This window comes from Trachurus trachurus, assembly GCF_905171665.1.
Source record: "Trachurus trachurus genome assembly, chromosome: 24".
In the NCBI taxonomy this organism is placed as follows: Eukaryota; Metazoa; Chordata; class Actinopteri; order Carangiformes; family Carangidae; genus Trachurus; species Trachurus trachurus.
This window is the reverse complement of record NC_139910.1, coordinates 18,489,192-18,514,733: the sequence shown is the minus strand read 5'-3', so window position 1 is coordinate 18,514,733 and position 25,542 is coordinate 18,489,192. Positions and strand designations below refer to the sequence as shown.

Here is a 25,542-nt window from a genome sequence, read left to right as displayed (position 1 = left end):
CTTTTCTTGCACATGAAACCTCGTTCTCCTGCCAGTCTGATGTTCAGCGAGATATGAGACGTAGCCTCGACTGCTTCTTGCTGTGAAATCCCATCAAAACTGTTGGTGTTTGGCTGATTTTCTAACCAATGATTCTGGGCAGTTTGGCCTAATCACCACAGCTGCTTCATCTGAGCTGATGTTCTGCTTCAGTGCTAATTAACATGGATTATCAACACTAGTAGAAAAAGGGTTCTCCACGCATCATTGAGTAAAATGTAGCTGCAATCAGGTTCTTCTCAGATATACGACATAGAGACTAGAGAAAGGAAAAGGTTGGAGCACAACGGAACGGATGGATTACAGATTATTAACACTATTGGTTGTGTAACAGTAGATAATTGGTAAAGGTGTCAGTGTTGCAGCTTTGTGCTTCAGGTAATGGATGTATGTGACAACTAGTCAGTCATAACAACCCTTGTTATGTGAGTGGTGGCTTAGTGGCAGTGTGCTGGCCTGAACGTATTTTAGCTTTTGTGTCTAATTGCAGTAGTGTCATACATATTTCGTACAGTTTCATCCAGATAACTAAAGTGACAGGCCTAATGAGGGTTTGTTATGTGTCAGATAAGACTTTAACAGCACCGAGCAGTGGAACATTTTGATTAGATTTCAATCCTGAAGTATTATTGAGCCTCTGAATCCTCACTGATGATCAGTTGCCTGCCACAACCTGTTGGAAGTATGAGCTGAACAACCTGTTACTTAATGGTGCATAAAAGTGAGTCACAAGATTTTCTGTATATCAATCTTTTCCCCACAAGTCATGCAGATCCCTGGCTGCGCCTAAAACTGGATTACAGATGTGTGGTTAATGGCCTGTTTTGCTATTTTCCCAGTAAGTTTTATTTTTGTGATGTTGCTATGCCTGCAGGTTGTGTGTGATATGACTGAAGAAATTACATCCTTTCCATATCCATACTTTCATGTGAAACCAAACAGTGAAGATGCCCCCTGCTTTCTCACAATTGTTTTCTTTGTGAGTGACTGCCCCCGAAAATTGATATTTTTCCCAGGTTTTTCTGAAGATGCACATTAATATGCATTGAACATATATAAAATCTAATTTATTTCCCTTTTGCCAGCACTTATATTTGATTGACAGCAGAAATATGCAAGTTTCCTTTATTACCTTTCAACTCTTACTACCTTTGCATCCACATCCACGACCCTACCATGAATTCAGGCAGAGAGGAGTGTGGCAGATGCCAGCAATAGTGGTAGTAAACCACATGTATATTTCTGATATTTCACCTTCTGTCTCTACTTTTCCTATTAAAAAATGTCTAAAAAAGTTATGGGGAGTGAAAGAGTATTTCGCAAAACTCTATAAAAAAAAAGGAGACCACTTTTTCATCTTTACAATACCAGCCTTGGTATCATTTAGTGTTAGAGTAGCAGGTGTGTGTGTTTTGACCTGAGACTAGAGTGGCAAACCCAATGTAGTGTAAATTGTGTACAGTAAACGGGTTAAAAACCAACTCAGCGTCCTGCGTCAAACACCGCGGTTGTGCGTGAAAGTGGTATTAGTGCTACAGCGATCATGTGAGGTCTCGGTGGGTCTGTCTCAGCCAGTGTATGGTCCTCAGGATTCAGAGTGGTGCCACAGAGCTGGAGGTTTACAAGCCCTAAGCCCGGGGCTCATTTACCACAATGCCCTGTTACAGCCAGTGGATTAAGGTTGTGATGAAACACAAACCTAATTTCAACGTCTGAAGGCCAAATCAAACAGAAAGCACATGATTCCTGCACTCTTTGATCCCACCTTTGTCTGCACTGCCCACTAGGTACAACAAAACTACAATATATTAGAATATTCCTGCTGCACAGTTGATCCAGTTATCACAGTTGACCTGTTGTGTATTTATTGTGATGATTCTGGTGATCTAGTTTAAACCATCAGAATACAACAACACTTTGGACAGTGGTCTTCACTCCTCAGTCCACTGGGCCGTCACCAAAAGGTTTGTCCACATGAAGGAGGATGATACATTGTCTGTCGAGGAATGTCATGTACTTTAGGATATAAGAGACTGAGCACTCCCTCATGAGCACTTTACAACTCCTACACAACAGAAAGAAACACTGAGCAGAAGCTCTTTATGGCCGTCTAATCAAACTGTAATATTAATTAATATTGTCTTTCTATTTTATTCAGTTTTATGCTTGTTTATTGTTATTTTTTATATGTATTCTGTTTTTTCTTGTTTTATCATAGCTTTTTGAATCAATTTTATGGTATCTCATCATGGCCATTTTCCCGACTTGATTTGACCCTTCCATTTAGCTTATCAGTCAGAAGCGATTTGAGCTGCACTAACCTGAACTGAGAAGTCCTATACAAATACAGTTTGATTGATTGGTCAGAGCTGTAATGTCCTGTCATCTTGATAGAAATCACCCTGTGCATGTTGTTGTTAGTGTTCCCATCAGTTTTTCCTTTCAGTCTTGTCATTCAGTTCTTTATCAGTGTCACACACAAACACTGCAATCAAGATGAACTCAGCCACTTCATCAGCATGTGCAAAATGTGGTAGAGTCACGAAGCAAAGAGCAAGCCAATGTAAGCATCCGAGTTGTTTTTCTCCTTGTGCTAACTGTTTGTGAAGTAGAGTGAGGGTCAGAGCAGCCTTTGCAAATGAATAATTCATCCGCTGAGTAGGATTCTCTGCAGACGTGGAGGCCTGTCCTATTATGGATCGTCGGGGGAATGGCTCAGCGCGAATGTGAGTGGGTGAAACCAATGAGAGTAAGAGAGGGACCGCTTGAACGATGTAGCGCAGTCAGTCAGTGTGTAGCATTAGCCAGAGTAGAGTCGTCCATTATGCATCTGCCTCTGCTGAGACCTTGAGCTGCTGTTAAACCAGGGCTCACTGATAAATGAAAGGAAAACATAACAAGTTTCCACAATAGATTTAAGTCATTTAAAATTTGGCCACGTAATCGCAGCGTTGTATTATGTTTCACTGGGTTGAGCTCTAGTAATAGATCTTATGTAATGGTCCGTAAATATAGTAATCGGACTTACAGCTCTGCATTACTTAATGTGGATGTTGCTGGGGATTATAGGGTGAAATGGAAAATCAGTCTGTCTCAATGTCGCACCATATATCATCATATCTCTCAATATTTATATGTTAGTACTTTGCTGTTGTTGTTTTTTACAAGAAAATGTACATTTTCAAGGCTGCTGAGGGAGATATCAGGTGAAAGGGACAAATGCATGCTGGGAAATTGCAAATTGCTTTGGCTTGTTGACTCGACCCTCTTATCACTGTGGTCAACTGGAGGAGAAATAATAACTTTTACCAGCCTACTCATAATTCCAGCTGCTGCTCTTTGCTCCTACATGTTTGAATACAAAGGGCATACTGTATGTTAACCAAGCCTGCAGAAATAGTGGAATAATAAATCAGCCATTTACCATTTGGTGGATTATATATCAATAACAATTGTATGTGTAACATGAATCTTATACACTGTCGGGACAACAGAGAATCATTTCCAAGGGAATGTGTTTGAGAATAGAGGGTCAGATCTTTTGTTTGACAATGATTTTGATTTTTTTTTAAATATATTTTACAACATGAATAAAAGTGTGTTTGATTAAGAAACCTCAGGCTAAAATGTGTCTTTATATTATCCTGTGAATGTCATTAACCATAACTAAATCCCCATCTTTACCTCCATGCTGAAGGAATTGACACATTGGCCCGTCGTTCTTCATTCATCTGTTCGACAACAAAAATGTTTCTGTTTAGTCAGTTAATTTTGTTCTACAGCCTCAAAGTGACGTCTCTTGTTGGCAATGGTCAATGCAGTGATTCCTGACCTCGCCGATGCAAAAGTGGTATTACATTAAAATTCACACGGCCTTGTTGTGTCTTGCAGCTCCTACGAGAACTGAAACACCCGAACGTGATCGCCCTGCAGAAAGTGTTCTTGTCCCACAGCGACAGAAAGGTTTGGCTCCTCTTCGACTATGCTGAACATGATCTTTGGGTGAGTCTCACTCCACTGATGCATCATTGTGTAAATGAATGTCTCCCATAATGTGAACTCATGTCTTGAAAAATGTAAATGGGTGTGTCACAGAACCCCGTTTGGCCTTAGGTGTTATTGGCAGAAAAGGTATTTTACAGGTAATTGCTGACAGGCTGTATGTTTTCAATACATTTTGTCAGCAGCACCGTATAGAAGTGTTAGGATGATTTGAAAGGCCCCTACACACCGGGAACGTGTTTTTCGTGATTTTGAAAATGTGACATACATTTTTTTAAGATCAGTTTTTCTGAGCTTTCACGCGCCAAAATAAACTCATCAACCAATCATGTTGTGTGGAAAGGAGGTCAGTCACAACCCTAAACAACACCATGACAACAATGTCAACAATCTCTGCTGCTCACCACCCTGTCTTGTTTGACAATAGACACAAAGATTACAAAGACAACAAATGAAGGACAATGTGCGGCGAAGCGGCACCAAACAACTCGGCTGCCAGGATAGTGATCAGATAGTGAGCGGCTCTGTTGGCGCTAGCTGGTAACGAGACGACAGCAGATTTTTTTAAAAAGGGATTTGACACCGTTGACCACCGTATCCTCCTGGCTAAACCTTCTCACTTACTTTTCAGAACTAGCCATCCAGTGGCTGAATAACAGAAAACAGTGTGTGGTTGTCAATGGTGTCAAATGGACTGATACATATTTGCGATTACACATTTTGCACATAAACAGGGCACTTTACATCATGTACTTTATCCCTTGCACTTCATACTGTTACAGATTGTATTGTATTGTTTTAATAACTGTTACCTGCCAAAGGACAACGGATGCAAAATATATAATAATTTATACTTAAGTTCATAAATATGCACCATCCCTTTTAAATACAAATAAATAAATACAATGAATATAAATTGTTACCACTCAGCACTTAATTTTCTGGTGGAGCCTCTAATAGTCTGAATCTGAATCTAAATGTTTGTATGTGGACATGATATCATCCCTCTCTTTTTTCTCTCTCTCTTTTTTATAGTGCAAGTTCAGTGATTGACAGACAACACATATGACATGACATGTTATGTTATGTTTATTTATTTGATATGGACATCACAAATACATTAAGACTGTTCCAGTGGACAGACCAGATGCTTTGCTTGAGTGTGTTTAGCACAAGTGCTAATTTTCAACACCAGTCCATAGGCGGCTAATCTAAAAATACAGAACATATTATCAACAGTATGAGATAAAACCAAGTGCAAGACACTACATCATGACAGTAACATATTAAAAAATACAGAGCACAAGATCAACGAGAGGAGATTGAGTAAACAGAATCATGATCGTAACAGTAAAAATGGTAACAATAAAAAAGTCCATATTTATACATGTGAGCATTGTTGTTTTGCTTTTAACCATGCTTTTAGTCCTCTATTAAACGAGTTTGTGTCAGTCTCCAGTTTCAGGTGAGTGGGTAAAGTGTTCCATAGGTTAACCCCTTTTATTGAAAAGGCAGACTGTCCAAATGATGTTGTACACTTGGGAACAATGCAGTCGCCATTGTGGGAGGCTCGTGTGTTTACTCGGCTTGAGCTACAGCGTCTTCTCATCAATGCAGAAAACAGGGATGATACACAATTATGAAGACATTTAAAAACGAGTCTGATATTACAGTAAATTATAAAGTTTTCAAATGCAAGAAGGTTGTGTTTTCTCAGGATGCTGCAGTGGTGCCATCTCATTGGTTTTTGATCCATAATTTTTATTGCTTGCTTATATATTGCTATTATGGGTTTCAAAGTATACATACATACATAGGAGAGTAAGAATGAGGGGAGCAACATAGCCAGACAATATTTAGGACAACATGGACAAAACCAGACACATAGACAACAAAACAGAACAAAACATAAAAAAAAGTAAATAAAATAAGTAAATAAATAATAATGGTGATGATAGTATTGCAGTGAGTCAATTTGTTATAGTACTGTCTGCACGTGTGTGTGTGATCTCTCTCTGATCAACGGGCCATATGCTGGAGGAGAGAGTCCCTCCATTAGGACAGAATAAACTAGGCTAGAGAGCAAAAGGCCATAATATTTATAAAACTCACTGGGGCCACATGAACACATGATGGAGCCGGGTTTTCCCACATATTCCAGAGGAAGGTCTCAGCGGATTACCATTACCATGTGAACGTTAACATAACACGTGTATTTGTGTAATATTCCTCAGTGGTAAATATGACACTCACCACACTGGGACCTGCTGCTTCTGCCTCTTCCCTCAGCCATCTCACTGCCCCCCCCTCCAACTTACCACACAGCACCATATGCCTCACTCTCTGTGTTTCTCCTGAACTAGAAACACAGGAAACCTTTTTTGTGCCAGTTACATACAGTATAGTCACAATACGCCCAAATTACAACATTATAGTGTAAATAAATTTGAGACACTGCAAGTATATTTTTAATCTACTTGCGCATGTGCAACCAGTAAATCTGCTTTTTGTTTTTTTACACTCAAACAATCTGGTATCTGTTATTACAGGTGGCAGGTGGTGTTGAATATTTGCTTTGCAAGTCAATTTACAGTGTGCACCCCTACATTTTCAGTTTGTGCTCCTAAAATTTAAAGTTCTGTGCTCCTAGTAAAAAAAAAAGTTAGTCTGGAGCAGTTTTTTGTAAATGTGTGAGCTGACAAGTTGTGCTCCACTCTTTCCTCTACCTCACAGCACATCATCAAGTTCCACCGCGCCTCCAAGGCCAACAAGAAGCCCATGCAGCTGCCCCGAGGGATGGTGAAGTCTCTCCTGTATCAGATTCTGGATGGGATCCATTACCTCCATGCCAACTGGGTGCTCCACCGGGATCTGGTAAGCAGCTATATTAGCCTCACTGCTCCAGTTTCCCTTTACAGACACTGGCATCCACCTCGTCTCAGAGCTGCTTCCAAAAAGTGACACACGTTGACATCACTGATCACTGAGGCAGAAGTAGCTTGTAGTTGTCATGGTGCCAAGGAGATAAATAGAGACTTGGAGGTGATTGGTGAAGATTCTCAGTCATCCAAGTGATGGTATCTCTAACAGCTGGGTGTCTGTCTGTCTGTCTGTCTGTGTGCGTGCGTGCATGATTGCGTGTGTGTGTTATGGTAAGAGAAAAAGTAGCATTTATGACTGGTCACCTATGTCTTATACTCTAATTTACTCTAACTCAGTATTTTTCAACCTTGGGATCGGGACCCCACGTGTGGTCGCCTGGAATTCAAATGGGGTCGCCTGAAATGTCTAGTAATTGATTTTTTTTTTTTAATTACTGATAAAAAAATATTTTTAAAGGTGTACAGAAATGGCAGTTTTTCCTGTTTGTTGCGCCGAGTTTTCACGAGTTGCCGCTCTAGTTTACCTGAGTAAGGAAAACAAATTTGATTGGTCGTTATCGAGCGGGTGGGATATTCAAAGCTTGGGGCGAGACCGAGCTCGGTGTGTGTGTGTGTGTGTGTGCGTGTCTCAGACGTTTGATTGACGGATGACCGATCCAATATCAGTGGCTGATGAATTGTGAGCAGACTGACGTATAATCCATGCGCCTGCATTATCCAATGCGGGAAAAAAATACCACACTTTCATCCCGGATTTACTCAAAAATAGAATTTTGCACAAAGTTTGGGCTACATCGTCTGATAGATGAGTTATTACACTAATGTTAAGACCCACAGTGAGCTCAAATTCAATTTTCTTTTCTGTACAACTTTAACTAATTATTATTCTTTTAAAATTATGATTAGAAACACCACACACAATCTTAAACAACTGTATTCTATACTCTCACTTTCTTGATTATAAATTGAGTTCAAATAAAATGCATCATATGAACATATCTGCTCACTAATAAGTGAGTATCTTTAATGTGTTTTTGTTTTGCTTACAGATGTATTATCTTTTAATGTTGTCAATAAAATTATTATTCAATACAGAAGTATTGAATAAGTCAGCACGAGGCATCACAGTCCTTTTCCAAGCTGTTAGAAACGTCAAACTTAGTTTTTCAGTCAACCGATACATTAAGAAGTGATGTTAGCTAAAGAAATAATTAACCTACATAATCTAAACAAAGAATGTGTGAGAATTTCTCAGAATTTAAAATTGAAATTCGTTGTGTTGAATTAATTATCTATGTGGTTACCATTGGGTCTAACTAGCGTCTTTAGATAACCCTGCGGGCAGGTACGCCTCGTCTCTCTCTGCCACACATGTCACACCAACTTATTCCAACCATAGAGCCGTGTTATCAGAGGGCGGGCGTTGTTATGTCTCAGGCTGGTGCATTATTATGATTTTTGATTGTCTGGAGCGGTGTGATTGTGATGCCAGAGGAGCAGAATGTCCTGAACTCTGAATGTTGTCTGATTCTTTTCTAACCTTTAACCTGGCTTCTACACGCTGGCTGTTCCTGTGAGATCCTCTCCACCTCGGTTTTCCCACAGTGCTTTGGTTAGAGGGAGATTTTGCTCTCTGTTGGTGAGTCAGAGCGGAGCCACAACACACAGAGCTGCTCATTGTGTGTCTTAAAATTGCAGTGAAAATGGTAGCACGGCTGGAGCTACATTAAAATAGTTTTTGCATTAACTTCAATCTCCACAGTCTTGGTTGACTAAGCTTCATGAAATTTTAACAAGGGTGAGCTGACAGATAATCGGCTCTTGTCTGCTTTGTTATTTGTTAATGCTTTTTTTCTGCTCATGTCCTTTTAGGTCTTCCATTCAGTTTTCATGGTGAAGGCATTAGACAGGTTCATACAGGCAATGTTGAAAAAGTTATTTTAAAACTACAAGTAACAGTCCAGACGTTGAAAGTAGGACGCTATGCACCAAACTAAAAGTGGCTCGTGATAATCAAATGCAGTTCTAATTTAATGCCATTAATCAAAAACAAGTGTAGAAGCTGTTGTGGAGTAACAGATGCATTGAAATCATCTAAGAAAACACAATGTAGTCATTTAGTGTTTGGTGCATTGACATAAACTAATACATAGTACATAAGCATTAGCATAAACTCAGTGGATATGACATCTTGCTAAATGTTGCTTAGTTTGAGAATGAACACTATGAAATGGGTGGATTTGTTGTTGTTACTCCCTCATGTTGTGACACACTCCTGGATTATTCACAGAGATAGTTACAGTAAAAAGAACTGGGTCAAATGTCTGAGTCAGACTGGGTATGAATATCTAATACTTTCACTTTCTATAATACTTTTTTATGTATCATAGATTTATACCTAACTTCATAAACCCAGATAATCTCATTCTAATGCCACTCTAAACTCATTCATTTAATGTTTATTGTCCAATCATTCCTGGTTACAATAATAACCATTTACAAAGACAGGAGACAAAAGTCAAGGGACTAACTAAAGGTCTTCTCTGGGGTTTAGTCTTGACCTGTGGACTCGTGACAGACCCCTACCTGAGCAGCTGCAGTAAGGCACGTGTGAGGTCAGAAGGTCAAAGATACAGAAAGGAGCGAATCAGAGAGGCTCAGGCTGATGTTTTGTGCGTTCACTTCTTCACCCATATTTAAAGGGATAGTTCACCCTAGAATGATATTTCGCTCATTATCTACTCACCCTCATGTTGACTAAGGGCTGGAAGAATTTTCAGAGTCCACCGTCCCTTCTCTGAGTTACAGGGGGTCTTGGCGTAGCAGTGCATTTCAATGCAACGGTTGCAAAGGGACACCAGAGCTCTTCGTAAAAAAACACACACAAAAAAACATCCAAATACCTCCATGATGCTCGTATGTAATGTCCGTCTTGTGCTGAAGCCCCAAATTGCGTAATTGTCCCGAAAAAAATTAAATAAGTCTATATTTTAAGCTTGTTTGTAGCGGAAGCTTCTCGAAGCTCCTCTTCCTGGTCCGTCCAAATCTCGCGTGATTTGCGCCGGCGTCAGTGCGGTTACTGCGAATCACGCGAGATTTGGACGGACCAGCATCATGGAGGTATTTGGATGTTTTTTTGTGTGTGTTTTTTTACGAAGAGCTCTGGTGTCCTTTTGCAACCGTTGCATTGAAATGCACTGCTACGCCAAGACCCCCTGTAACTCAGGGGGTCTTGGTTTAATAAACATTAAATTAATAAATTTAGAGTGGCATTAGAACGAGATTATCTGGGTTTATGAAGTTAGGTATAAATATATGATACATAAAAAAAAGTATTATAGAAAGTGAAAGTATTAGATATTCATACCCAGTCTGACTCAGACATTTGACCCAGTTCTTTTTACTGTAACTATCTCTGTGAATAATCCAGGAGTGTGTCACAACATGAGGGAGTAACAACAACAAATCCACCCATTTCATAGTGTTCATTCTCAAACTAAGCAACATCAGGACGGTGGACTCTGAAAATTCTTCCAGCCCTTAGTCAACATGAGGGTGAGTAGATAATGAGCGAAATATCATTCTAGGGTGAACTATCCCTTTAAGATGGTGTTTGGACTTGTTGTGGCATCTAATTTAGTTTTTAATGTCTGTGAGGCAGGATTGTAGTTGTTGTACTGTAATCAAGCCATTTGCATAGAAAATACAAAATACAAACCCTTAGTCACACCATGACTGACCTGGGTCGAGGAGGATTTACGTTTTGGTGATAGTGGCACAGGTCAAGTTGCTGTTTGTAAGGAAAGTAACTGCAACTTTATGAAGTGAACAGTCCCTGAATCTGTGATGTCTGGCTGCTGTGTCAGACCTTTAACATCCATGTGGTCCAGATTAGTGTTGAATTACTGTGACTCCACACTGCTTCTTAGAAAACATCAGATCTTTCTCGTGCCAGATTAAGAGACAGAACTGGAACAACTGACTTTCTGTCTGTCTATCTGTCTGTCTGTCTGTCTGTCTGTCAGTAAACTCAGCCAGCCCATCTGTTTGTGTGGCTCCTTTGCTCTTGCTGGTTTTCTCATGTCATCTGTTTCGCCATAGCAAGAGACATTTGTGACTTTGGTTGCATAGGGAAGAGTATAATTAATCAAAGTACAATTAACTTGATTACCGCCATCACTGCTTTGACATCAGGTGGTCTGGAGGGCTGTTTTCAGTTAATCATTATTTCTTTACAGTCAAAAAGTCAAAATTATCGGAGCTGTTTGCCGAGCTCTTCGAGCATATCTTAGTGGGAAAAGTCAGGTTCAGAAGTCAGAGGCCACAGCAGTGACAGTTCAGGAGTCTATTTACAGGGTCGTCCACTTGCATAATCCCTGGCAATCCTCAGTGGTCATGTGGTGTCCGGCTATCACATTATGTAAAGCTTCAGGGATCAGGGACTGCCTTTACACTGTGTCTCTCTCTGGTGAGTTGGAACAATCCACAGCGATCCATACCTGCAGGCATTAATTACCTTTCTCTCTGTCATTGTCAATTGTGTCAAGTACCTTTCTTGATTCCTTTGCAGCAGTGAAACAGAACTACTGAGTTGAAATGTGAATGTGCTTATTGAAAGTGTTTGCGGTTTGTCGGTTTTCTAAGCAGATCATTTCCAGAACCTTAAGTGCGGTAAATGCTGCAGGTCAGATACTTTATACCAGTCCTGTTGCACAACTCAACTCAATCTGCTCTAAATGTCTGAATCAGGCTGATGTTCACATTGGTGACAGTGTAATCAGATGTGAGTCTGTTTTCTTCCGTAAAACGTATAAAAAGAACTCAACATTTTCACAAGTGTTTCCATCAGTTCGCAAAACCGGAGGAATGTCCTGAATGTCTGCTTTATAATCGGTAGTCTCAAAGTGAAGATAAATGCATAAACTTAAATGTGGTACAATTTGTTCTACTGTGCTTCGTCAAGAAGTTATGAGGCATCATGATCATCGGACACCCCCTTCCTTGTTGGCATGTATGCTCGCTTGTGTATGAATAGTTATTAGGGATGCAGCGATTGTGAAATTCTAGGCCAGTAGGCTGATACTGATACCGATATTCAAAATGACAAATTGGCCGATGGCCGATGCTGTTACCGATGTTTTTACTACGTTATTTATTCCTGTATTGTGTAAAGGAAACCAAGAAATAAATTACTCCCACACAACAAACATTAACAAATTGAACGTGCTCTTGCATCTCGGCAGAGTCACATCCCCCCAAAAAAGAGGTTAAAAAAAAGGCTTCTCCTCCGAGTCAGCACAATATGCCACTGAACAAATAAACATCAGCCATTTTCCGATGGCGAATATCAGCCAGTACCGATGTTCAACCGATGCATCGATGCATCCCTAAGAATTATAAATCTTTATTGTGAAATATCTTGGAAAATTTTGCCAACCAGCACCTTTATCGCCTGATTTGTAATTAATCTAATCAAAATATGTGAGAATGAGAACATTTTTATCTCAGAGGTCGATAGTTTCCAGAAATTTGTAGACTTGTGTTAATGTGTTATCAGTGAAACAATGTAAACAGAGGTTAACAACCGTCTCAGCTCGGGCTCTTCCGTCTCTGTCCTCTGTACAGTGTTGGTTGGGCCCTGTCTTATACCTGGCACAAAGCATAATGGAGGTGTCTTAATTGGTCATTTCAGAGTGACACAGTCATTTTCACTGTAGAGCTTTGAGCAGCACGTTGATGCACTCAACGCCCCTCAGAGTCACAGAGCTACTGCCTGTGTTTAGACTAGTCTTATTGGTCAGTCACAATGTGATCAACTGAGGGAAAACATGTCCTAATTCTGAGTGAAACACTTCCCATCTCATAACAGAAGTACACCAAGGAGCAGATCTGACTTATAAAGTGTATGTGATCAGTCTATTGGATGTTATGTCCAAACGAGATCAAGTACAACCCCTTTGAGCCACGTGCCTGTCACAGGGACTATTTTTCCACCATTTAAATCGCGAGGACCCTCATCACTGGGCCTTAACCACTGATACTGACGAAACCCAAACCAAGAGGAGCTTATGGTAATGGTGGTGAAGACAACTCCCATGATCCCACACTATTTCATCACATCCCTACGCCTACAGTTACGCTAGCAGCTGTTTGAGACTATACTGGTTTACATTGACACAGCAGTGTTTGAGATGCATGCTAATGTTGCATGCAAACATGCAGAAACACACCGATGTTAAACAATAATGCATATGACGTTAAGCAGATTTAATACCAGTCCGTCCAGTAGTGAGTGGTGACATTTGGTCTGTGCATCATTGAAGAGAGGATCAAATAGAAACTGATTGAAACAGTTTTATGTTGTGGTTTCTGTTGCTGTTTATACTGTAGACAAACCACTAATACCTCACTGCCATTCACCATGAATAACCTCCACTAAAATGAGGAAGGTCCTCTGTCTTTGCTTCTGTATAGTGATCTTCATTATTCAATGGTTTTACCGTGCAGGTTATCAAATGATACGTATCTATACATTACAACGAGACAGTGTAGGTTGCGCCAGTGTCAGTCAGCTTAACTTCATTCATTATTGTAGACTGGATTGTTCCTACTTTGTTTTCCATCCTCAATGAAGGTGCAAAATATGCCCCGGGGGAATAGTTCAAGCAGATTAAACCACAGTGGGATGTTAGATAACAGGCTCTACTGTGAACTAAAAACCAAGTGTATAGATGCACCAGATCACAGATTGTCACATCCAGTGCAGTATTAACAGGTTTCCCTTTTTCCGTTCACATTGCTCACATGATACAGTGTTTAAAGGGATAGTTCAACATTTTAGCAAATTGGCCATAATCCCTATAGTTTTAGGAGTAGGTTCGTTACTTTTAATTGTCGGTGCAAGCTATTTTTAGAACGGCGGAGCATAGCCGCGAGCTGCTCAGAGCTACGCTATAGAGGCTCATGGGATTTCTTGGTTTCCCTTAGTACAATGAGTTTTTCGGCAAGCAGTCTCTGCATTTACCTCGAAAACAGCTTTGTGTGCGTGGTGAATGTGCGGGTCACAACTTGTCCACGACAGCGTTTTGGAGTTGTACCGATGTATGGATCGGTGTAGATTGTTCCAAATCACCAGGGAGAGACACTGTGTGAAAGACAGTCCCTGATCCCTGAAACCAAGAAATTCCATGAGCCTCCATATCATAGCTCTAAGCAGCTCGCGGCTCTGCTCTGCCATTCTAAAAAATAGCTTGCACCGACAATTAAAGGTAACGAACCTACTGCTATGACTATAGGGATTATGGCAATGGGCCAATTTGCCAAAATGTTGAACCATCCCTTTAATATAGCTGCATTTACATTAAAGTCTGGACTGCAGAACAATGACTGAAACATAGATCCATCAACACCAACGTTAGTGGGTATATGCAGGTAATGAACACTTTTCCATTCGTTAATGCCTGCGCTGTATCAAGGGAGAAGTAACCACAGTAATAATAATGCAGTAACGCAGTAAGAGGGGGAAGCCCGGCCACCTCCGACACAACAAGCACCAGTTCTCCCACAGGAGCTGGAGGGTTGTTTTGTTCCCTGAAGGTCACACCACTCTTATCTGTGCACCAAGTCTTCCGGCCGTTTGTAACTATTTTCACTGCAGCTGATGTATTGCGGTTAGTGCTGTGTTTGGCTGCCTTGTTGCCGCCACTTCCTGCCATTGTGACCACACCACAGGACCGTCCAGATTCTCCACTTTTTTTGGTTCTTGTAGTTGGATGGATGAGTAGTTTTGAGTAGATGTTATGACTGTCGATTCTTTTCTTTTTTTTGAATGTAAGGAAGAGCAAATGAAAAAGCAGGGTGCTGTTCGGCGTCAACATGGCACTGCTAGCTTTTGAAATGTATGAGAAAGCTATAAGTCAGCATGTGAGAGGAGGAACATGAGGACAGACATGTAATCCACTGTGATCTGTTTAGCCGCGGGGGAAGGTGCTCCCACCAGAACAGCTTCCACCACGGCTGCGGTTGTTCTGCTGTTACATAACTGACTGTATGTTAGCGCTGGTGTGTGTAGCATGTTTCTGCGTCTCCGGCCTGTGCTATGCATTGCACCACTGCATAGCCCTCATCCCCCACTTGTCCCCTCCCTGCTCCACTCCTTCCTCCCAGTCCCACCCACACACACACACACACACACATCAGTCATGCTTGCCATGCCTCCTCCACCCTCCCCCTACACCCCTATAAGGGTTATGTAACAGCCTTCAGCGAGTGCTGAGCCCACCGCCCTTCATATGTCACTGTGTCAAGATGCTGACTTAGCAGCTCTGCAGGCCAAAACAGAAAGCATGCACCTCAGTGGACGATACCAACAATCACTGCCAGGGCGGAGGGGGGGGGTTAGTGAAGGTGATCTGTTGTTGCAGTAAATCCTGATTAACCTACTGTAAATGTACTGTACTGGATACACTACACACAGTGGTATGTGCCTGGTTGTCCTCCACTGTCACACTGCAGCAACACTACGCAGATGATGCTGCTGACGTCCAAACTGTCTCAGAGGGGCAGCGAGTATAAACTGGACACTGGGCTATTATATTTTATGATTAAAATTGACTTTTTTTTTTGCTTTTTTTTTTATTCTACTGTTAATCTGACAGTAATAAATCCAGTATAGTAACAAATCTGAATGAGGGATTCAACTGTATATCACCATTTAATTCAGGACAATAGTGGTGGTTATGGGATAGACTGGTCCTGACTATGAAAAACAGTGGCACTCCCCATTAGAGCATAGTCTGGGGTTTGCTTTTTCTCCTCCCCTCTCCTCATGTTATTCTGTATTTCTTTCAAACTGTAATTTCCCAGCAATGGGATCAATAAAGTATCTATCTATCTATCTATCTATCTATCTATCTATCTATCTATCTATCTATCTATCTATCTATCTATCTATCTATCTATCTATCTATCTATCTATCTATCTATCTATCTATCTATATGTTGCTCTCTTCAGTTCTGCTCAGTCTTCTGTTCACACCTATTACAGATGAACCAGGAGGAGTCAGATGGACTGACAGGTAACTTGTCAGGCTTCATACAGAACATTTTTGTATCAGACATCATGAAATACTGTGGCTCAGGAAATCAAATGGTCTCAGTGATTATAATCATGAAAAACAGGTAGCACAAACCCTCAGTTATTCACATATAGCCTACTATATGAAGACAGAGGACAGGGCATCTTCAGCAGCTGGGGCTGAGCTCCTATGTATTCGGCTCGTTTCTCTGACTTTTTACAGTAAAGTCCAAATGTCTGATAATTAAAATGTGATATTGATGGAAAAACACTGAGCGTTCATGTAATCTTGTTGATCATATACGGTATCTTGTTGTGCAGGAGAGTTTTGTGAGAAGTCTAGATCCAGCTTTAATTTGCAAAGTGGCCTTGAAGATAGTGGAAGTATGCAGAGAGGCAAAGTTTCAACTGAAAACATCTTCCTTGCAAGTTGCAACATTAGCGATAACGTGGCCGTTGCCAGGCAATACGACGTGTCTTATGAATACGATGCATTGTGCCTAAATACTGATGAACTTCGGGGAACTCCTCTCCCACAACTTTGTGTGTGTGAGATTTTGTGCACTGCTTGAAATAAAGAGACACTGACCTCAAGGTCCTCGTTGTGTGAGCTTGGTGATAAGTTGGTCCTTCGAGCCGGATCCCCGGTGCCATTCCTCTTCTCCTCCACGACCGGGGAGTGAAAAGACGGTGCAGGGCAGAGTTAAAAATCCTTATCTGTGAATCAATGGTCTTAAATGATTTGTTTGTGTTTGTGTCAGTTCAAAATGAGTCTGTCATACAAGTGGCTGCAGTTCAAGTCCAGTTTCACAGAGACATTGGCCCTGTTGGGGTTTTGTTCATCGACACTTTACATCCTGACTGACTTGGATCTAAGACCAATGTTACCATGGTTACATTCAGTGCCACCTGCACTGACCCATAGCACCCAACAGCAAAAACAGGATACATGGCTCATAATTTAAAGATAAAGTTAAAGTTTAAGTAGCTATGCTTTATTGTCCCATGAAGGGAAACTCGTCTTGGGCGCCAGGCCGCTACATTGCGCACGTCCATCACAGTAAGAAATACAATTAAAATCCATCATAATACACAGAACACATTCACACAGTCATCACAGTTAGAATACAGTTAAAAACCATCGTAGTGAGTAGGTAGAAGAACCCATGGCGAGGGAATCATAAAGTGCTGTTGCTTTTGTTTCATAAAGTGCTATTGCTTTTGTTTGTGTTCAATAACTTAATGGAGATGGGAATGAATGAGTTTTTGTACCGATTTAATTTGCATCTCTGTGTTCTGAGCCGTCGGCCTGAGTGCAGGCTCTCAAACTCTGGGTTCAGTTTGTGAGTGGGATCATCCAGAATTTGTGGTGTGTTGACACTGTTATGGAGAGAGTGATGAGAGACAAATCTTATTTTTGCTCGTTTTGTTGTTTTCACTTTTTGCTGCCACTTTCTCCTGGCTCCTTGGTCTGTCATTTGTTTTATTTTGAAGAAAGTCTTAATTTAACTGGAATCCATTTGTACCACAGTCTGGCTTAAGATAGTCAACAACTAAACAATTTTGTTACGAAATCATCTTATACATTAGTATATTTTTCCTCCTTGATACTTGACAATCAGCAGATGGATGGCACAGATGTAACGGCAGTTTCATGCTCCAGTCACGTGTCTGCAGTCACACAATCCTGTGATTGTTCTGAGCTGCTCTCACACCGCAAACAAACAGCACAAGAATTGGACTGGACCTGGGCCAAGAATCCTCCTTCTCAAGTGGCTGAGGTCCAGTTTTAAACCCAGACCAGAGTTCAGATGACAGCTTTGCCAGCAGCCTCAAAGAGCTGAAGAGGCAGACACCACAGTGAGTCTGAACTCCACCAAACAGGTTCACTGCTCAAGCATTCACACTCACACTTTGCCTAAAGCGAGTGCGTTTTTATATCAACTACTGCATGAAAAGTGTTTAATAACCGTGGGCATGAAACAGGAACATTTAAAGTAGAGCGGAAGACAAAGATCTGAAACCACCGCGGCTGCCTGCGGGTCAGAAAGAACCGTAGGGATTAGAAAATGCTTGTGAAAACGCTTGTGTTGGTACGCAGACGTCAACCGGTCGACTCTCTCAGCTCGCAGTCCTGTGCGTAAATATGAGGGAGATCATGCGGTCGATCAGACAAGGTGCACGGCTGCCTCCGAAGTGCACATTGCATCTCGACACTTGAAGTGATGGTGTAGTTGTTGAGCCCAGTTGGCTGTGACCTTTTTGGGGATAACTTGTTCATCATCCATCATCATCCTGCCTGTTGTGTTGTAGACTAGGACTCTGGCTCTTCATCTTACTGTAATATTAATTTTTAAAAGGAACTATGCATGATTTTTACCTTAATTAAACAGCTTCGGTGTCATTGTGATGGTTAAATGACTTGTTACAGGGAGAATGGAGGCTCTCTGCCTTCCACCGAGCATCTCTTGGCTGAAAACAAACCTTGCAAGGACAACCGCCACCGACCTGGTGTCCCAGATCTTGTCTCACGAGAAACATGAACTGCTTTACAGCACTACGACACAAACACCAACGACAAAGCGACCAGACTTGCATAGTTCCCTTTTAAGATACAGTAGTAAGATAAGATTTTATTTGTATGGCTCTTTGCAATAGGTACAAGTAACAGATTTCCTCTGAGGTTCTTAACCTAGACCCCTGAATGGCCAGAGGATCTCAGATCAATAGAGAGATAAAAGATTAGAGATTTGGGGCGGGGGCGGGCCACACCGCCTTACAAGTCGTCAATATTTTTTTTTAATCAGTCCTAAAATAAGCAGGCAGCCGGTGTAGAGATGTGAGCATGACTTGAGACGGGTACACTCAGTGGTCAACGTAGAGGATAATAAATTGTTGAGACAAACCTGTAGATGGTTTTGTTGGAGGGCTGTGATTGGATTATTTCAGATAAGTCTGAATTTTGGATGATGGAGCAACCTGCTGTTGAAACACTTGCTGCAATAAGAGAATGTAGTTTTCATATGACTTTCCCTTTGGTCTTGTTGTCCAGCTCCACTTCCACTTCCATTTTTGTTGTCACTTGCTCACTTTGCCTCGTCAGAGGCCCCGACACTCACTCCGATTATCCACAGCAGCCAACATGAATATGTGGTCCAGGCTCGAAACATTAATTCAGCCAGGCCTGTTTACAATGTGAAAGAAGAACTAGGACTAAACTCGTTGGGGCTCTGAAGAGATGCTCGCTTTTGTGTTTGCCCGATCGCTGTGTGTCTTGTTGTGGTCGTGAATAATAGACCTCATTAGTAGTGCTGTTTCTATAGCAACAATACGTGTTTATCAGGCAGGTCCGAGTCCGCCGAGCCAGAGGGTTCACGTCCACTCAGACACCCGGGGAGAATGGACAGGCTGTTTGACGACAGGCAGATCCTGCATCCTGCAGTAGAAGAGGACAAGTATAAACTTCAAACACATGGACCGCTGATTAAATATGCAGCATCTGTTTGTTTGATGTCACCAGCTGATTTGGTGCACAAGGCATACTGCCGATTGGTGTTCAGCTGTGTGCGTGCGTGCGCGTGTGTGTCCATGCTGTCCCCTCTGTGACCCCTATGATCAAAGTGTCAGCCACACTCCCTCACGTTGCTAATTGCTTTCCAAGAAATGTCTTTCGCAACAATGGAAATGACTAAAGGCCCTGTTTTCACCACACAAGTCCAAAGACCACTTTTCAATAGGATTGTGAACAGTGGTGATTAATAAACCCACTGGTTTTCACTGCAGTGTCACGCACGACAACAGTAGCTCAGTAAATGGATAAAGGACCTCTCTGGGGAGTGTAAAGAACTGTAAAGATGGTAATAGCCTCCATGATGTCACTATCACCATCTAGTGTCTGACCCGCCCCTAACTCCCAGCTAGTCCAAATATGGTCAAAGAAGTGGGAATTGCTTGTTCTGTTTTATGGTTTTATAGTTAATGAAATGTGAACAGGTGGGTTGTATTAAAATCCTGCAAAAAAAAAAAAATGGTCAGGAACAATGAGCCTCTGTAATCCAACACAACACATCATGATGGACCAAGTCTGATGTAGTGACAGGATTTCTTTGTAGCCGACTAATGCCATTTAATTTAATAAAGGTGTAAAGACCAATGTATGTCTCCAGGTATAATAATGTGAAGCGTTCACACACAATATGAAAAAGCTGTGGGCAGATACAGGAAATATATTTCCTGTATCTGCCTTTGGGTGGATAAATTGGACTGATTTATTGATACTAAATATAATGTAAATGTTTTTTTATGCCAGTTTTAAGTTATTTTAAATGGTTTATTACCCCCATTTTTGCTGTGTATTTGTAACATGTAATTAGCTCTATTTGGTTTTATAAAATCATCAGCTGCCAGCAAATTGTTGCTGCGTCAGAAATAGATGAAGTTTGGGGCCCAACACACATTTTGACTTTTTTCACTACCAAATTACCAACAAGTAAAGCAATACGTTTTCGTGTGTAACCCTCAGGGGAGGAAGAAAGCAAATTTGAGAGATAAACAACAGTAAAAGTCAAGTAAGTAAAGGTAAATAGACTTAGATTTGCCAAGTTGTTTGATTCATGCATCTGTATGCTAATGCTGCTATGTGTTTGCTGGATGTGTAAACAGGCAAATATCTACTAACATTTTCCTACAAATGACTTATAATGTGTCAATATTATATTTCCTGCTTGTTGCGTACACAAGTAAACAAGTAAAATAGCCTAAAGAGTTAAAGGTGCACTAATGAAGGTTTTACAATGTGAGGCCTCTACAGTGCTGTGAAAAATGTCAATAGGAGATGATGTCAGTGACTTTTTCATCTGGTCTTGAATTTCTTTAGATCGCGGTATGATGTGTTGCTGCTCTCTCAGCCTCCTTCACTTCTCTTAGACAGCTTCTAGCGATTTCTGGCAGTGATCAGGCCTGGCAATAGATTGATAGATAGATTGAACTCAGCTTTCCAAAAAATGTGGTTTATCACAGTTAGTTACTTGATTTCACAAGGGGGGCAATTGCTTCTTCACGCAGGGCCAGATAGCATTGGATAGCTTTTTTCCCTTAGTGAATGAAATCATCATTTAAAAACTGCATTTTATATTTACATATTTGTCTAATATTAAAATTTGTAAAAACATTGAAGTGTGACAAATATGCAAAAAAGTAAGAAATGAGATAACTTTCTGCTTATCCGCTGTAGTTGATGTTTAGTTTGAGCATCATACAGCTCTCTGGAACATAATGAAGCGTTTTAGCAGCAAGGAACCTGATCTTTAATTCCCTCAGGATCTGGTAGAAAGGAAACCAGAGCAAACCAGAGCTCATAGTGTCACGTGATCCACCGTCACATGATTATATATCTATGTATATATGTGTGAGAGAGGACTCACACAGATTTATTACCATCTCCAGCTCCCCACAGCCCAGAGAAGGGGGGGGGGGGAGCTTCACTGTGATCCAATTTATTTCAGAGCAAACATTTGTCAGCGTTTGATTCAGTCTCTTGCTCCACCGTCCCAAAGTAGCTTCATACTCTCTGATCTACGTGCTGCTCCCACCACAATGAAGACACTCGACTCACTGAGCTTCACCACAGGTCATTCTTTTCTTACTCACCACTTCATCAAGTCAGGCCAGAGGTTATCCCATGGCACATCTCAAATATTACAATAAACAATTAATTCTACACACACACACACACACATATACCCACTTTTAAATGGGTATTAGCATTGTGTTTATTATATTTGTTATCAAACATTTTTTCATTGGCAGTATTGCTTGAATATTTATTAGGTGAGGCTTCAAATAAGCCCTTTGGGTTTTTCGCCTCTCCTTGCACTGTATATCACTTGTCATTTTTGTCACATTTCTATATATTTCTAAACTGTGCTACAGTAAATAAACTAAACTAAATTAAAAAGTCTCTTTACTTATAAATATTATTTATTTTAGAGACTCAACAATTCCTTGCAAGAGCAGCAGAGAAAAAAACTCCCTTTAGGGATTATTTATGATGACGACGATGGCGATGATGATGAAATTGTACAGTATATGTTTGCTCACTATCTGTGTGTCCATTTTATTCCTTGTGAATTCATATGTGTCTGTGTCTAATCTGTATGTGTGAGATGAGACGACTTATTCAGATAAAGGCTTCATAATAATAATAATTAGCACTTTGCAAAGAGCAGACAGGGCTATAGTCTTTTTTACAACACTACCATCTCCCACTGATGTAGGTCAGTGGGCTAGTGCAGCTTTTACTCCCATGTGCCTATTTTTGTGCGCCACAAGCTCCTCACCCAAAAAACCAGACAAACACGACCAGGTGTGTGTGTGTGTGTGAGCTGCGGGATGCCAAGAGGACTGTCAAGTGCACTCTTGCAAAATGGCTGACTGACGTGATCATGTGGTCGTGTGGTTCAATAATCAGAGGGACAGCCAGCGCCACAGAGGAGAGTCGCTTTTTTAAAACCAGGAAGTGTTTACACTCAATGGAGCCTCCGAATCAAAGTGTCATCTAACATTTCTGTGTGTCTTCCAGAAACCAGCAAACATCCTGGTGATGGGGGAGGGTCCTGAACGAGGAAGAGTCAAAATCGGTAAGACTGAGAGACCAGCTCCATACAGCGCTTGACTGACAAATGATACAGTTATCGCCAGGACGACGGATCAATGAGGCTGTTGACCTGTTTGAGTGTCCGATAGCAGCAGCGCTTAACCTTCTATGCAGGAGGTCGACAGGGAGCGGGGATCAGTACTGTTGCATAAGGCAGCTGGCCAGGGGACTGTTGAAGGGTAACGCTGCGGCACTGGAGTCTATTTATAAACCCTGTGCACCTAGTAATAGTACCAGCCGCAACTAGACCCTCTACAACTGCCGCTGACGAGTATCTCTCTGGACGGAGTGGCTGTTACTACTCAGGGGCCGCTCCGGCAAAAGTGAAAGTCCACCGGCCATGAAGTTTAGATGCACTCATGTTCCCTTGTCCAACTGGTCTGATCGCTTCTCACAAAGGAACCTTCAAATGAAAGGGTTTTAAGATTTCAGGTCAGAGGAGTCTCACACTCACTCTCATTTCTATACTATGACACATTTAACTATGAAGTTTACTGTTGTAACTATTTCACCTCGCCAGAATCCAGAGCCCGTATTTATGAAATTTGCTGTATGTGAAACTTTGGACCCTATTTTACAGATGAAACTTGCAACAAAAGTAGGAATAAAAGCGTCAGGTGTCTGTGAAGTTGATTAAATAGTTGATTAATGATAATTGCAGGTTAGAGGTGAGAACAAACAAATGGCCTCTCTCTCAGAGCGCCTCTCGCACGCTATCAGAATGAGCAAATGAATACATGAGGATGCGGTCTGGTGCCACACACACACACACAGTTTATATGAAATGCTCTGTGAACTCTGTGCACTGTTGTTAAGCAATAACCCTTCTTAAAATAAAGTTGAGCTTTCTTGACTGAGCTAGATGAAGATCATTTACTATGCATGTGTGAAGCAGATGTGCCAGGTGGCTTCTTCATTAACATACACGTATCTTCTCTCTCTCTCTCTCTGCTGACTCTAGCTGACATGGGTTTCGCCAGACTCTTCAACTCTCCCCTAAAGCCTCTGGCGGACCTCGACCCTGTGGTGGTGACGTTCTGGTACAGGGCCCCCGAGCTTCTGCTGGGGGCCAGGCACTACACCAAAGCTATTGGTGAGTAATGGGGTTCAAATGTGCAAAGACGGCCCTCCTGTGTGGGTGTGTGGGTGTGTGCACGTGTATGCATGAACATGTGATTCCCTGCCCTAACTCAGGACTTTGACCTGAATGGTTGTGTGAGTGACACAGGTGGGTGATTTAGTAGAAACAATGAAGTTTGCATGATGACTAGCTGTCATGCAGTGGGTCCGTCCAAGGTCTCTCATTGGGAATAGGAATCCACATTCCTGGTTTAGAAGGTCTAGTCCCACATGACCTATAATTATCATCGGTATGAAGCATGTCTACATGTCTATATTTATCATTCCTGGAACATGTCGCCACACTGGTTCACACTCTGTGCACCTATTGTGTCACAGGCCATCTTTATATTTTGGTATGTGAGGTATGACGGAGATAGATAATATACAAACTGTCCTGCTGTTATTGTGTCCTGTGTTTTGGTAAATGTTTGCCATTTTGGTAAATTATCTTATTTTCATTCTTGAATTAAATCTCTCTGTTAAATATTAGACTGCAGCCTCTTTCTGAATGTAACATCTTAAAATTAGACTTAGACTTAGAGAGACTTTATTGATTCCAAAGGAAAGTGCAGAAGGGCATAGAAGAGCAATTAACACGGACAAGTAAGATGCTGGTAGCTTAGTATTGAGTAGACAGTTTTGAGTCCTCCAGAGAATCAAAAATGTCAACTATCTCCTTAAATATTGTTGAACCATCCTCAGCCTCAGTTATACAACTACATGTTTGAGATCAGACCCAAACTGAGTCTAACACTAAAATAGTGACACTGCTTTAATATAAAATCCAACTTACACCAACTTGTGTGTGTGTGTATTTGTGTGTATATGTGCAATCAGATATTTGGGCAATTGGCTGCATCTTTGCGGAGCTGCTAACGTCGGAGCCCATCTTCCACTGTCGCCAGGAAGACATCAAGACCAGTAACCCATTCCACCACGACCAGCTGGACAGGATATTCAGTGTCATGGGTTTCCCTGCAGGTCGGAACAAAATGCAACTACACAACTACATCTGCACATCTACATGCAGACACGGATGCATGTAGATGATAAATGTGAAAACAAATTCTACTGCTTATTATACAAAGCATGCACTAAATGCCAGTTTACGTAGTTGCACGCAATGTGCTGATGTAAAGGTGTACAAACAAACAGGATAGCATATTGATCATACGATAAAATTATAATTATAGTATGTTAACTGATTAAAATGTGACATTAAAATCTGTCTCTCTTAAATAAAACAAATAGCATCAGTAATATTAGTGATATTTTTTGTGTCTTCACACTTCTGTCTTCACACCAACCTGATTTCATCTTGTGTTAAGGGGACGTGATGGTGACTCACTGCTCCTACAGTAAATAAACATCAAGTGAATTTTAGTCTTGGTTTCACAGTTGGGAGTGTTGACTTAAAGATGCCCTGTAGAGTTTCCTAGAAACAAACAAATTGTGTATATGTGTTCAATTGTATGTAAACACAGTGTGTCCATGTAAAATATTTACAGGCAAATATCTAAATGTTTTAAACCTACACTATTGACACGTTTACAGTGGCCTGAATCCATACTGTTGATGGGGCATTATTGTGTTTCTTGGGCCATCGCCACATCAGTGATCAAAAACCCAACTAGTACCGTTAAATAAACTTGTGAGACAGATTCAGTAGGTACAGTATATCTTTACTGCTGCTTACCTCTGTCTATGTCTGGACAGTATCTGATGATAAGGACCACATTGTGGAAGAAGAAATCTGAAATTTTGAG

General features: G+C 41.1%; 1 protein-coding gene across 3 annotated transcripts in view; it reads left to right on the top strand.

Annotated features, from left to right (window-relative positions):
- The window catches only part of cdk19 (cyclin dependent kinase 19), a 48,259-nt gene that overhangs the window by 16,787 nt on the left and 5,930 nt on the right, over positions 1 to 25,542 (top strand). For all 3 annotated transcript variants that reach the window (XM_084001039.1, XM_084001040.1, XM_084001041.1), the window contains exons 3-7: positions 3,931 to 4,041; positions 6,775 to 6,915; positions 22,580 to 22,637; positions 23,616 to 23,747; positions 24,614 to 24,757. In XM_084001039.1, the coding sequence (XP_083857165.1) occupies positions 3,931 to 4,041; positions 6,775 to 6,915; positions 22,580 to 22,637; positions 23,616 to 23,747; positions 24,614 to 24,757 (586 nt within the window). The remainder of the gene's footprint in view (positions 1 to 3,930; positions 4,042 to 6,774; positions 6,916 to 22,579; positions 22,638 to 23,615; positions 23,748 to 24,613; positions 24,758 to 25,542) is intronic.